Below are 13,178 nucleotides of genomic sequence, written 5' to 3'. Positions count from 1 at the left end.
TGCAACCCGGCCTACTGAGATGACGTTTCATCCCATGTGAAACGTCATCCCTGGAGGCCGAGCTGGACGCGATTTTGCATTACAAATGGACATGGTGCGGATTAAAAAACCACACCACAGGTCAGTTTATGAAGTTTTTTTTATGCAGCATGTGGTTGAGATTTGTTCAAATCTCATCCACTTTGCTGCTACTGTATTACCCTGTGGATTTTCTGCAATTAAATGCGTTGCGGAAAATCCACAGTATTTACGCTACGCGTGAACCCGGCCTATGAGTAGTGTGTTTTGCTTTTAGAAATAAAAGGACAGGTACCTGAGTGCATGATTCCGTGCTAAACTTGGTTGACGTTCTTGAAGCATCTCAAAAATATTTGGCTGTCTCAGAAATGCAACAATCTTGTCATTATACGCTGAAATGAAGAAATATTTTCCTAGAATTAATGATTAGCGTTTGGTTTACACAGCTATTAATTCATGATACTTCTACTACCGAGATAAATTAGTTGCAATAACTGCTGCTCGTCCTCAAACTTTAGAGTTCATTTGTAAAATCTGAGGGTAGCCCTAAATGAGAAGCCATAACAACCAGATTACAGATGTACTAAGCTTGATATTTGTCCCCTGTACAGTCTTCCCAAGGGGGGGTGACCCAACGGGATTAAGTGGGAACTTTTCCTCATGTTATCACTTCTATTACCAATTATGTGGGATATGTGATGTCTGATTGTCAAATTTATGAGAATTTTTATTTCCTACTACAGGGGTGAGAAGATAAGCAGTTGCTCATCAAGTCTTGCGCCTAATCAGAACAATTGTCAACTCAGTGACTCAGATGTCTACTAGCAACTGGATCACAGAGTTTTTGGTCTTTTCAGTTTTGCCCTTTATTGTGAGGATATTTGTAGACATAGACATAAGTTGCATGTATAAACTCTGCACATCTTAAACTAAATAAGAGTTGTGAATCTCAGGCTCTGCTTGGGTCAGTTTTTTAGCCATATCACTATTTTTTTTACACAATGATACATTTTGATGTTAAATTGCATGATGACGCCCATGAGTGTAAAGTGTTGGGTGGCATTTTAAAATGTGTACGGTCTCTACTTAAATAAAATACATGTTTATGTGGGTATAATATTCATTTTCAGATTTTATAATTCTGGTTTTATTTGTTGTGTATGGCAAAATCTAGAAAATTGTTGCAGCAGCAAAGTGGTTAAGGACAAGAAAATAAGCAGTGACCGCAATTTTCCTCCATATCGCAGGTAAGCAGGTCCCTATTGTGAGGCCACACCAAACAATGACATGGAGGACTAAGCAATTAGGTTTAGAGTAAAGACGGCTGCTTACTAAAATTACTTATTTACAGTTGGTCTGTGAGGGTTGTTGTTCTGAATGACAACGCCATAAATTAAAGCGATAAATTGACAACATTTAGCAGATTGATTTCTTCCTTGTTCTGTGACGTAGGCTTAAATCGTTGGGGTGCACATCTGTAGTTTGGCACTAAAAACGTTTAAAGTATTGGCAATGACTGCATCCAACAATGACCGAAAAAATCCAACACAGCAGATCGATTTTTCCGCAAATATCTGCCTTTGGCATAAAAAATGTCCCAAAATCTCTTGCGTGGCCAGCTTTAGGCTTTAAACAAATGCATATTTATACTTACCTAAAGGTACTGATTCCGGTTGATGTTGACTTCTGATTGCAGAAACTAAACTGTTGCCTGGTCTTGCTAATAGTGATGCCCCTCTGTTTCTGGAAACCTCTGATGCCTAGCAGAATACATACATGCAATTTAAAAATGCAGTAATTTGCCATAAAAACGACATAACCCAACAAACTTTATTAACAAATGAAGTCAGGATTATGATTAAAACAGCACCAACTACACACCAAACCATTAGCATTATATTAAAATTGGTGATTCTACTATTTGGAAACAATACAGTTCTACATCTAATGGCAAATAAATAGAACCACCCCCACTCTTGTTCACAGGAAAGTAAATTCCAAGACAATAAGTAATGAAATAAAATGACATCCAATGTCTTACCACAACTAGGCAACAATGCTAAACACGTTGCTGCAATTTTACAATACAGGGCCAAAATGATGTGGTCACTCCTCCTAATTATGGACTTCTGGTGTTTCAGCCACACCCAATGCAAACAGGTGCATATATTCAAGCACACAGCCATGCAATCTTCACGGACAGGCATTAGTAGTAGCATGGGTCGTACTGAAGAGTCATTGGATGCCACCTTTGCCACAAGTTCGTTTGTAAAATTTCGGATTTCCTAGATCTGCCCTGGTCAACTGTAAGGCATTATTCACACAGGTACCCATCCTGGCGGCCCAGGGAATTCCAGCCGAAAAACCGCACCAAATTGTAGTGCAGATTTTCAGCCGGAATGTCTGCTGCACGTTTAAAAAACAAAACAAAAAACATGCTTACCCTCTGATGTCCTGCAGACCGGCCTCCTAGAATGACATTTTATCCCATGTGATTGCTGTAGCCTGTGATTGGCTGCAGCGGTCACATGGGATGAAACGTCATCCCAGGAGGCCGGCCTTGGTGAAGATGCACAGAATTCTGTGTGAGTATAAGGGTATGTGCACACACACTAATTACGTCCGTAATTGACGGACGTATTTCGGCCGCAAGTACCGGACCGAACACAGTGCAGGGAGCCGGGCTCCTAGCATCATAGTTATGTACGATGCTAGGAGTCCCTGCCTCGCTGCAGGACAACTGTCCCGTACTGTAATCATGTTTTCAATACAGGACAGTAGTTCCACGGCGAGGCAGGGACTCCTAGCATCGTACATAAGTATGATGCTAGGAGCCCGGCTCCCTGCACTGTGTTCGGTCCGGTACTTGCGGCCGAAATACGTCCGTCAATTACAGACGTAATTAGTGTGTGTGCACATACCCTAAGAGTTTCTCTTTTTTCTGAATTGAGTTTTCTGCGGCGGAATCGCAGCTTTTCCGCCTTAAAAAATGCAATATCTGCTAATTGTCGCAGGTTTTACCTCCCCATTGAAATCAATGGGGGAAAACCCGCAAAACAAAAGTAGTGGTTAGACAAATACAATTGACGTGCTGCGGTTTAAAAAAAACGCACCGCAGATCAATTTCTAAGCGTTTTTTTCCCACTCAACATTAACACAGAGTGTGGATGAGATTTGTTCAAATTTCATCCATTTTGCTGCTAATGTATTATGCTGCAGATTTTCAGAACCAAAATCAGTTGCAGAAAAGTCAGCAGCATTTACACTATGTGTAACTCACCCTAAGTGCTGTTATTGTGTCTAGGAATAATTAGAGCTCAGTCATGGTAGACAACGCAAACTCACAGAGCGGAGCAGCTGAGTGCTGAAGCAAGTTGTGCATAAATATCGTCAATCCTCTGTAGCATCACTCACTACAGAGTTCCAAACTTTCTCTGGAAGTGAAATAATCACAAAAATGTGCGTCAGGGCTTCATGAGATGGGTTTCCGTAGTTCAGCATCTGCACACAATTCTAATATCACTAAGCACAATGATAAGCGTCAACTAGAGCGGTGTGACACATACCACCAATGGACTTTGGAGCAGTGAAAATGTGTTCTCTGGAGTGATAAATCACGTTTCACTATCTGGCAGTCTCAAAGACAAATCTGGGTTTAGCAGACACCAGGAAAACGCTACATACTGGAATGCATAGTGGCTACTGTAAAATTTAGTGGAGTAGGGTCCAAGTGATGGTCTGAGGCCGTTTACCAGGATTTGGGCTCGGCCCCTTGTTACCAGTGAAAGATAATGTTAATGCTACAGAAACCAAGACATGTCAGACAACACATTTTCCTGTTCCAGCATGGCTGGGCCCCTGTGCACAAATCAAGGTCCATAAAGACATAGTATGACAAGTCTGGTGTTGGGGAATTAGAGTGGCTTGCAGATAGCCCTGACCTTAACCCCATCAAACCTTTTTGGTATGACCTGGAATGCCAATTGCAAGCAAGGCCTTCTAACCCAACAGCCGTGCCTGACCTCACAAATGCTCTTTTGGCTGAATGGACACAAGTTCCCACAGACACACTCCAAAATCTTGTGGAAAGCCTTCCCAGAAGACTGGAGGCTGGTATACCCACAAAAGGGGGCCCAACTCCATATTAACGGCCATGGTTTTGTAATGGGATGTCCAACAAGCACATATAGGTGTGATGATCAGGTGTCCACATACTTCAGGCCATCTAATGTATTTATATTATAGAAACTTCTTGTGGAATTACCTCCCCAGCACTGTAACTTCTAAGCCTCTGAAGATGCTGTCTGTGAGTCAAATGATTTGGAAGTCGGCCATTTTGAAGAGGAATTCGTGGATCAATAAATGTTGTTGCTCGGCTGTTATGATCTACAAAGAAAGACTGGAAAAAAAGGGATATGTATGTTAACATATACATAGGGTCATAGAAAGAGGAAGAAGATGAGAGGGAGAGAAATAGAGGAATGAAAAGCAGTGAGGTGGAGCCTATAACCATGAAGAAACATAGGTCTGCGTATGAGCTACAGACATAAAATTGTAAGATATTTTTAATCAAGATTATTAGCAAATTTGCTTTACTTTTTATTTTAGATGGATTGGAGCAATATAAAATGATTGGACATAACCATCAATGGGGTAGCCTCACCTCAGACATTTATGGCATATCCACAGGATATGCTATAAATTTCTAAAAGGTGTGAGCCCCTCTCTGGCCTGGGGAAACCAAGCCAGACAGGATCCACATTTAAGAATATGCTATAAATGACTGAGATGGAAATAACCCTTTAAGCTCCCTATTTCTATTTAGTTCTTTATATCATACCTTTCCTTGTTGGTCAGTTTTAATTTCCCAGCCACGTGGCAACTCCAATCTAGTGTCAGCAAACATATTAATGAAGTTCACTAGGTCTCTGTTGTGCTGATAGCGTTCAAAATTCCTGGCGTCCCGGCGAATTTTCAGAATCATGTGTTTCAAGCAGGTGCTGTTAGTGAAGACTCTGTAGGCACTCTGACATGGGGTAAGATAACAATTTAGAGATTGATTACAGTGTTATAATATTGTCATATATTGATTACAATATGTCAAATATGCCATTGGTTCTGCTTTCTTTACTTTAAGTATTAAATTAAAGATGAACTGTACTTTCAGAAAACATTCGATATGTCATAGCGACATGAGAATTTTTGATCGGTGGGGGTCTGGGTGCGAAGACCCTCAAAAATCACTGAAATGAAGGTACAGAAGCGCTTGACTGTTTGGCTCTCCAAGCGCTTCTGTACCGTAATTTCAGTGATTTTTGGGGGTCTTAGCACCTGGACCCCCACCGATCAAAAATTCTCATATGTGGCTATGACATCAAATGTTTTCTGAAAGTACAGTTGCTTCTTGATAAGAGAGGTGGAATCTGTTTCTTTGCTATGGGCAACTTCTACTTTTTGTTTGAAATAGTATTGGTAAATCTAACTAAATATGATTTTTTATTATTGCCCGTAGAATTCATTACTGGTCATGTAAGGATAATGTAGTATAGACTAGCTAGACAGGAAAAGCCCTGTATTTAAATGTGCAGATTTTTTTTTATATTCATGTCACCTGTACATTAGCTTTGTGAAAATAAGTGTTAATAAAATTATTAACTATGTCTGAGATATGTGTAATATGTTTATTTGAGAAAAATCTAAATAAAAACTGTTGCTGAAATCTTCTACTGACAACATGTTAATGTATGACTGATATTTTTCCCACAAGAAAACGTGTTTTATTGATGGAAAAAACAAATGTATTTTATAGAATGCAGGTGCAGTAATGAAAATGAACGTACAAGCACATTTTAAGTTTGACTGTATATGTAAATGTGTGTCACTAATAAATGATTAAATACAAAATGGAAGAATAAAATTCCCCAAGTTTATGATTATGTTGTGAAATGCTATGAAATAACACAGTAATAACAACTTGGCTTCCCTAGTAGAGAATATAGTGAGTAAGGATATGTATATTTACAATTAACACCAGACTGTTAAATCTTACCGCCCTCATGGGTTTTCCCATGAGGGACATTTATGACATATCCACTGGATATGTAACTCCCGACCATGTAATCAGTAAGTGGCCGCAAGGCAGTGTGAGCACAAAAAGCTAGAATGGAGTTTAGGGGGCCCCATTCTAGAAACAGACGCGGGTCCCAGAGGTGGGACCCGCATCTATCTGACATTTATGACATATCCTGTGGATATGTCCAGGGCCGACGTTAGGGGGGAGCATACTGGGCAATTGCCCAGGGCCAGCATCCTCTTAGGGCCCGCACCACCCGGTCCAAAACATTTATGGCCCGGGCGGCACAGGCCCACTCATGCCCGGTGATGTCGCTAGCACCAAAGGGGGCTCTTTTGCTAGTGACAGCCACATTCACTGGTCTCTACCTTCTCAGGATGCAGATACAAATTAATATTATAGGCTGCAGGCCACGTTAGGTCTGCAGCCTATAAGATGCTGGGAAGACTCCCTGCGCAGGCCAGCGTGATGACGTAAGTGCATCACGCTGGTCCGCGCATGCGTTATGTCTGGAGGTATATATGTAGAGGAATGATCGAGGCACTCACCGAAGCTGGCAAAAAATATTTTCTTTATTACAAAAAGAGATCTAGGTCAGGATGTGGAATAGCCTACGGCCGTTTCACGTGCTGGTACACGCTTTCTCAAGGTACGTTATGTCTGGAGGTACTACATTGCTCCGTCCGTCGCGGGAACGGGACAAGGTAAGTACAATTTTTTTTATTGTTTTTCGATGGCTGAATGCCAGTATACGGGGAGGGGTGGCTGTGTAGGACTATATAGAAGTGAAGTCGGCACTGTGTTGCACTATATACAAGGGGGGGCGGCACTGTGTAGCACTATACATAAGGGGGGGCGCTGTGTAGCACTATATACAAGGGATGGGCGCTGTGTAGCACTATATACAAGGGCGGCAGTGCTGTGTAGCACTATATATAAGGGGGAGCTGTGTAGCACTATATATAAGGGGGCGCTGTGTAGCAGCACTATATACAACGGGGGGCGCTGTGTAGACTTATATACAAGGGGGGGCGCTGTGTAGCCCTATATACAATGGGGGGGGGGTGCTGTGTAGTACGCTATACAAGGGGGGGCACTGTGTAGCAGTATATACAGTGGGGGGGGGCACTGTGTAGCACACTATACAAGGGGGGGGGCGCTGTGTAGCACTATATACAACAAGAATGGTGGCAGCGCTGTGTAGCACTCTATACAAGGGAGGTGCTGCATAGCACTATATACAATGGGGGGAGCGCTGTGTAGCACTATATACGAGGGGGGCCCTGTGTAGCACTATATACGAGGGGGGTCCTGTGTAGCACTATATTCGTATATAGTGCTACACAGGACTCGTGGGGGGGCCCTGTGTAGCACTACATACGAGGGGGGGCCCTGTGTAGCACTATATACAAGGGGGGTGCGCTGTGTAGCACTATATACAAGGGGGGGCACTGCGTAGCACTATAGACAAGGGGGGCTGTGTAGCACTATATACAAGGGGGGACGCTGTGTAGCACTATATACAAGACGGGGCAAAGTGTGGCACTATATACAAGTGAGGGGGTTTCTGTGGCATTATCTACAAGGGAGGGGGCTGTGTGGCAATACACAGGGGGATTGCTGTGTGGCACTATATATATAAGGGGGTGCTGTGTAGCACTATATACAAGGGGGGCTGTGTAGCACTATATACAAGGGGGGACGCTGTGTAGCACTATATACAAGTGGGGACGCTGTGCAGCACTATATACAAGGCGGGGCAAAGTGTGGCACTATATACAAGTGAGGGGGTTTCTGTGGCATTATCTACAAGGGAGGGGGCTGTGTGGCAATACACAGGGGGATTGCTCTGTGGCACTATATATATAAGGGGGTGCTGTGTAGCACTATATACAAGGGGGGCACTGTGTAGCACTATATACACAAGGGGGGGCTGTGTGCCACTATATACAAGGGGGGGGCTGTGTGGCACTATATGCAAGGGAGGTTATGTGGCACTATATACAAGGGGGAGCTGTGTGCCACTATATATACAAGGGGGGGCTGTGTGGCACTATATATACAAGGGAGTGGCACTAAATAGAAGGGAGGGGGGCTATGTGGCACTATTTACAAGAGGGGCTGTGTGGCACTCTACTAAGCGGCGTTGTGTGGCACTATATACAAGAGGGGTTGTGTGGCACTATCTACTAAGGGGGGTTGTGTGGCACTATATACAAGAGGGGCTGTGTGGCACTATCAGTTTTTTTGACGGAATCAATAGCACAGTCTACTGCGCTATAGTTTCCGCAAAAAAACAAAACCTTCCGGAACGGAGACAAACAGAAACCATTTGCAAAGGAAGCATTACCATTAAAATCAATGGTAATGCAAATGGAAGCTATGGTTTCCGTTTGGTTTGTGTTCATGGGTTCCCCTGACGGAAAGGTCTGACAGAAGCCATCAATGGAGCCCGACGCAGATGTGAACAAGCCCTAATTCAGCATTTGGGGCCCACTTTTAACCTTGCCCAGGGCCACACTTTGTCTAAAACCGGCCCTGGATATGTCATAAATGTCTCTGATGGGAAAACCCCTTTAATAACCAAGTGACATAATATGATTTTCTTATTTATTTATCTGTTATATTTTAAATACATGTCTGAACACTGCCATTAAAGGGACACTGTCATAACAGCAATACTTTTTAGGTCCAGACTTTCTGTTACAATAGACTAGTGCATTGTGGAAACTCAGATGGGAGTTGAACACTTTTCAGGACTAGAGCCCAAACTTGGTCTCAGTTTCATATGCAAAACAATGTCTTGCATTAGAAAAAAAAATAGAACCAGGCTTCTTTTCTTTCCGACATTGAAGACTGGAGAGGATGGGCAGGCATCCATCACTCGCTGTTAAGGGATTAAAAAAGTTAAGAAGTTAAATGGGTTGTCCCAGAATTGACAATTATCCCCTATCCATAGCATAGGGGATACTTGTTTGATCGCTGGGGGCCCCACTGCTGGGACTCCCACCAAATCGCAAAAACGGGAGTCCCAAACCCCCATTCCGCCTTACTGCTCGACTGCAATGATGATGACTTTGAATGGAGCGGTGGTCGAGTATGCTCACTGCTGCTCCATTTAAAGTCTACGGTAATTACGTAGACATTGAACTCCCACAGGCCGCCGCTACATTCAAGCTCTTCCTCACTGGGGTGAGTGCAGTGAGGAGAAATGGGGGTTTGGGACCCCTGCTTTTGCAATCTGTGGGGGTCCAAGCGATTAGACAAGTATCACCTTGAGGACAGAACAATTTTTACATTTTTTCCTCTTAGCATCCCGACACTCATAACTTTTTGTTCGACATAGCTTCTGAGGGTTTGTTTTTTGTGGGTTGAACTTTATGTAGGTGCCATTTCTTGGTACATATACATTATTGTTTAATTTATATAAATTTTTTATTTGGCAAATATGCAGAAAAATGTAGTTCCGCTGCAGATTTATTTTTTTTGTGCAGCATATACTAATCATTATAATTAATGCATTTTATGGTGCATGTTGTTGTGGCCGTGACAATACCAAATATGTGTATATTAATTAGTGTATTTTTTTTACTGAGTTTTTTTATTTAATTAATTTTACTTTTTCTCATAGGAAGATTTTTTAATTTTTATTTTTTAACTTTATTGCCTTGCATATATCTATATGAGGAACATTAGCCTATGTACTGATAGTACATAGGCAGTTGTTGGGGCATACCTAAATATGCCCTAACAACAGGAAATACGGTAGGAAAGCCCTGGGGTCCTTTATTGGACCCTGTGCCGTCTGCCCATAGAGGGTATGTTCCCTGATTGCGTCATATGGATTCCCTGTGACGCGATCAAATGGGGGTCCCCCTCCCGTTTTTCTCCTTGAGTGCAACGTTCGCAGAATTCAAGAAGTTAACGGCGGAGATTAGATGTTTCTCTTATCTCCGCCATTAGAGCTATGGCTGTGTATTACAGCCGTTGCCCCACTCCTGATCACACGGGCACACACACAGAGAAGTATGCTCGTCCTGATGTGGCAAAGTCCTGCCGCTCATGACGAGCATACTCGTCGCGAGTCATCAACCAGTTAAATCTCTTGCAATGAAGTGGAGATAAACTGCTGTCTGTTTCCATGGAAAAACTAACAGAATTTTTAAAGAAGCTATGCATATGAACGGAGGAAAATATATAATAAATGGGAAATCTGACAAAATGAACATTCTCTTTATTTAAAACGTGAAAGTTAGGAAGCAAAGTTTGTTTACAGAAACATTCAGAACCATACAGTAAAACTGTCCTGGTTTCCCATAGAAACCAATCAGAGCTCAGCTTTCATTTCTTAAACGGCAAAATTAAAGCTGCACTGTGATTGGTTGCTATTGACAATAAGGGCAGTTTTGATAAATAAGGCCTATTATGTTTAACAAATAACCATAACATTATTTACCGATATTCTTCCCGCCAGGACGCAAAGTCTATTCACAATCCCCACACTTCGGTAACGTTTGTGTGGGACTTACAGCACAGCACATCCAGATCACGCTGTTCTGTCATTTACAGCGTGCTCTCGCAAGATCACGCTTGCTGTCATTAAGTCCCACACAAACGTTACCGAAGTGTCGGGATTGTGCATAGACATCCCGTCCTGGCTGGAAGCGATGTCTATTCACTCTCAAGACACTTTAGTAACGTTAATGTGTCAGTAAATGACAGCACATCATGATCTCGCAAGATCACAATGTGCTGAGTACATGAATGGAGAAAAGTGTATGACGCTGATTGGTCAGCATCATACACTTCTCTTTACAACGCCCACTTGCTCAAAAGCTAAAAAACGCCCAGTTGGGCATTAAGAAAGTCATTAGCATAAATCTAAAATAGGTCATAATTTGGTCAAAATTTATTGTTTTTCTAAATAAAAAACACTGCTGTAATCTACATTACAGCGCCGATCACAGTATGTAGCAAATAGGGCACTTATGATGTGGTGACAGAGCTCCTGTAAAATGCAAAAAATACTCACATAGTTTGCATGCAGCACAGTAAAAAACTCAGGATTCGTTATAAACTTGACAGCTGGAGACTGTAATAACAGGGTTATTTTCTGGGAATTTATAGGTGTTAACGTTGCATCTCTTCTCAGCTCTGTAAAATAAAAAAAGTGCAGACGCCTGCTGTTAGAGTTCCAATGATGTCAGAAAAAAGTGGGCCTCATGTGTTAAACTGATTCAAAGAAGATTGGACTTGTTGCTAATGAGGCCCTTAAGGTAGAAATAAACTATTCTTTCATTTATGATTTGAGTAAAGCAATATTTTCCAGTTTTAGCTAGTGTCATAAAAAGTTTCCCAAGCAGTCACAGTATTCAAGCAGCCAGATATAGTAACACTTTGATCTAGATTAAGATTTCTAAGAGATTGTCTTTGTTTTTTTTTATGTACTATGCACTCCCTATGGCGGGAATTAATTAGCCTTTCTACACTAGTTTTCTGGTGTATAAAAGTCGTAAAAGGGCCCAAATGTCGCAATTTGTGCAGCAAATTGTGACTTTTGGCCTTTTTATGCTGCCATTGGCACATTTATAAAAAGGGCTGTGGCTTCTCAAAAGGAGAAATGGCAAAATCGGGCTGACAAATTTTTTATAATGTATGCGTAAGCTGGCGTGAATTATAGCGGAAATCGCTTAGCTGGCGTAGATTTCCCTCTGCAGGGTGTAGCAAGGTAGAGACCTTGCCCCCCCAGATCAGACTACGCTCCCCTTTGGACAAAAAAAATAAAATTGTACAAAGAAAAAAGTATACTCACATCACCGCTTTTCTTCTCCCCTCAGGATCCCTTAGAATGTTGTGGCTCATACAACATACTAATGCCAGGTAGTGTCATGACGTTGTATGTGACGCAGCACTCAGGACGTTGAGTGCTGCGTCGCATATAAGGCACTGACGTTTTTTGGCATCAGAACCTTGTATCTGCCACGTTGCATGCTGAGGGAGACGAAGGGGAGAAAAGAAGAGGAGAGAATTGGAAGGAGGGAGTGGACGGCGCAGTTGTGGCGCACAGCCAGCTGCCGCACTTAACGTCCTAAGTGTTGCGTCACAATGTTCCGACGCAGCACATGTCCTGACGCTACCCACTGTCAGTACATTGTATCAGGCCACGACTGGTAGTGAGAGCTTGATGAGACCCGTATGCAGGGCCGGAATTAAGGGGGGGCAAACTGAGCCATAGCGGCTGCTACAGGGCCAGCGATATGACGGTACACGTGCCGTCCAGATCATAAATGTTATGTGGCGGGCGGCACGGGTCCCGTTATGCCCGGTGGTGTGCTAGCGACTGCCACATTCAATTGTATCTGTGTCCTCAGTACACAGATACAATTGAATACTATGGTGGAGCAGATACCTGCTCCGCCATTCACTAGGCTACAGCCTATGTTAGGCCTGCAGGCTATAAGACACTCGGACAGAATCACGCAGGCCGGGGTGATGACTTCACTGGATCATGACAGCCTACACAAGGGTCCTGTCTCTGTATGTCGCAGGAATGGGGCGAGGTGAGTAAAAAAAATTGTATTTGTTTGTGGGTCTGTGTGGCACCATCTACAAGGGGATGGGCTGTGTGGCACTATGTACAAGGGAGTGGGCTGCATGGCACTATCTACAAGGGGGGTGGGCTGTGTGGCACTATCTACAAGAGGGAGTGTGCAACACTATGTACGAGGGGGCTCTGTGGCACTATCTACGAGGGGGCTGTGTGGCACTATTTACAAGGGGGGCTGTGTGTGGCACAATCTACAAGGGGGCTGTGTGTGGCACTATCTACAGGGGGCTGTGCGTGGCACTATTTAGAGGGGGGTGTGTGTGGCACTATCTACAGGAGGCAGTGTGTGGCACTATTTAGAGGAGGCTGTGCGTGGCACTATCTACAGGGGGCTGTGTGTGGCACTATCTACAGAGGATGCTGTAGGCGCTATTTACAGGGTACACTGTGGTACTGCCACACTAGCTACGGGAGCCCCAAAGCAGGCATTATTACTGTGATGGGGCACTTTTATAGTTTTTAGGGCACTGTGGATTACAA

The 13,178-nt window shown here is 43.1% G+C and overlaps 1 protein-coding gene across 6 annotated transcripts in view; it reads right to left on the bottom strand.

The window, feature by feature from the left end:
* HECW1 (HECT, C2 and WW domain containing E3 ubiquitin protein ligase 1) overlaps nt 1-13,178 on the bottom strand; it is a 466,672-nt gene that overhangs the window by 96,003 nt on the left and 357,491 nt on the right. For all 6 annotated transcript variants that reach the window (XM_075827049.1, XM_075827050.1, XM_075827048.1 and 3 more), the window contains 5 exons: nt 11,124-11,245; nt 4,859-5,044; nt 4,283-4,417; nt 1,673-1,778; nt 314-410 (listed from right to left, as the gene is read on the bottom strand). In XM_075827049.1, the coding sequence (XP_075683164.1) occupies nt 314-410; nt 1,673-1,778; nt 4,283-4,417; nt 4,859-5,044; nt 11,124-11,245 (646 nt within the window). The remainder of the gene's footprint in view (nt 1-313; nt 411-1,672; nt 1,779-4,282; nt 4,418-4,858; nt 5,045-11,123; nt 11,246-13,178) is intronic.

The sequence above is a fragment of the Rhinoderma darwinii genome, chromosome 5, assembly GCF_050947455.1.
Source record: "Rhinoderma darwinii isolate aRhiDar2 chromosome 5, aRhiDar2.hap1, whole genome shotgun sequence".
Classification (NCBI taxonomy): domain Eukaryota; kingdom Metazoa; phylum Chordata; class Amphibia; order Anura; family Rhinodermatidae; genus Rhinoderma; species Rhinoderma darwinii.
Note: the sequence above shows the minus strand (reverse complement) of the source record. Positions and strands in the feature narration are given on the sequence as shown.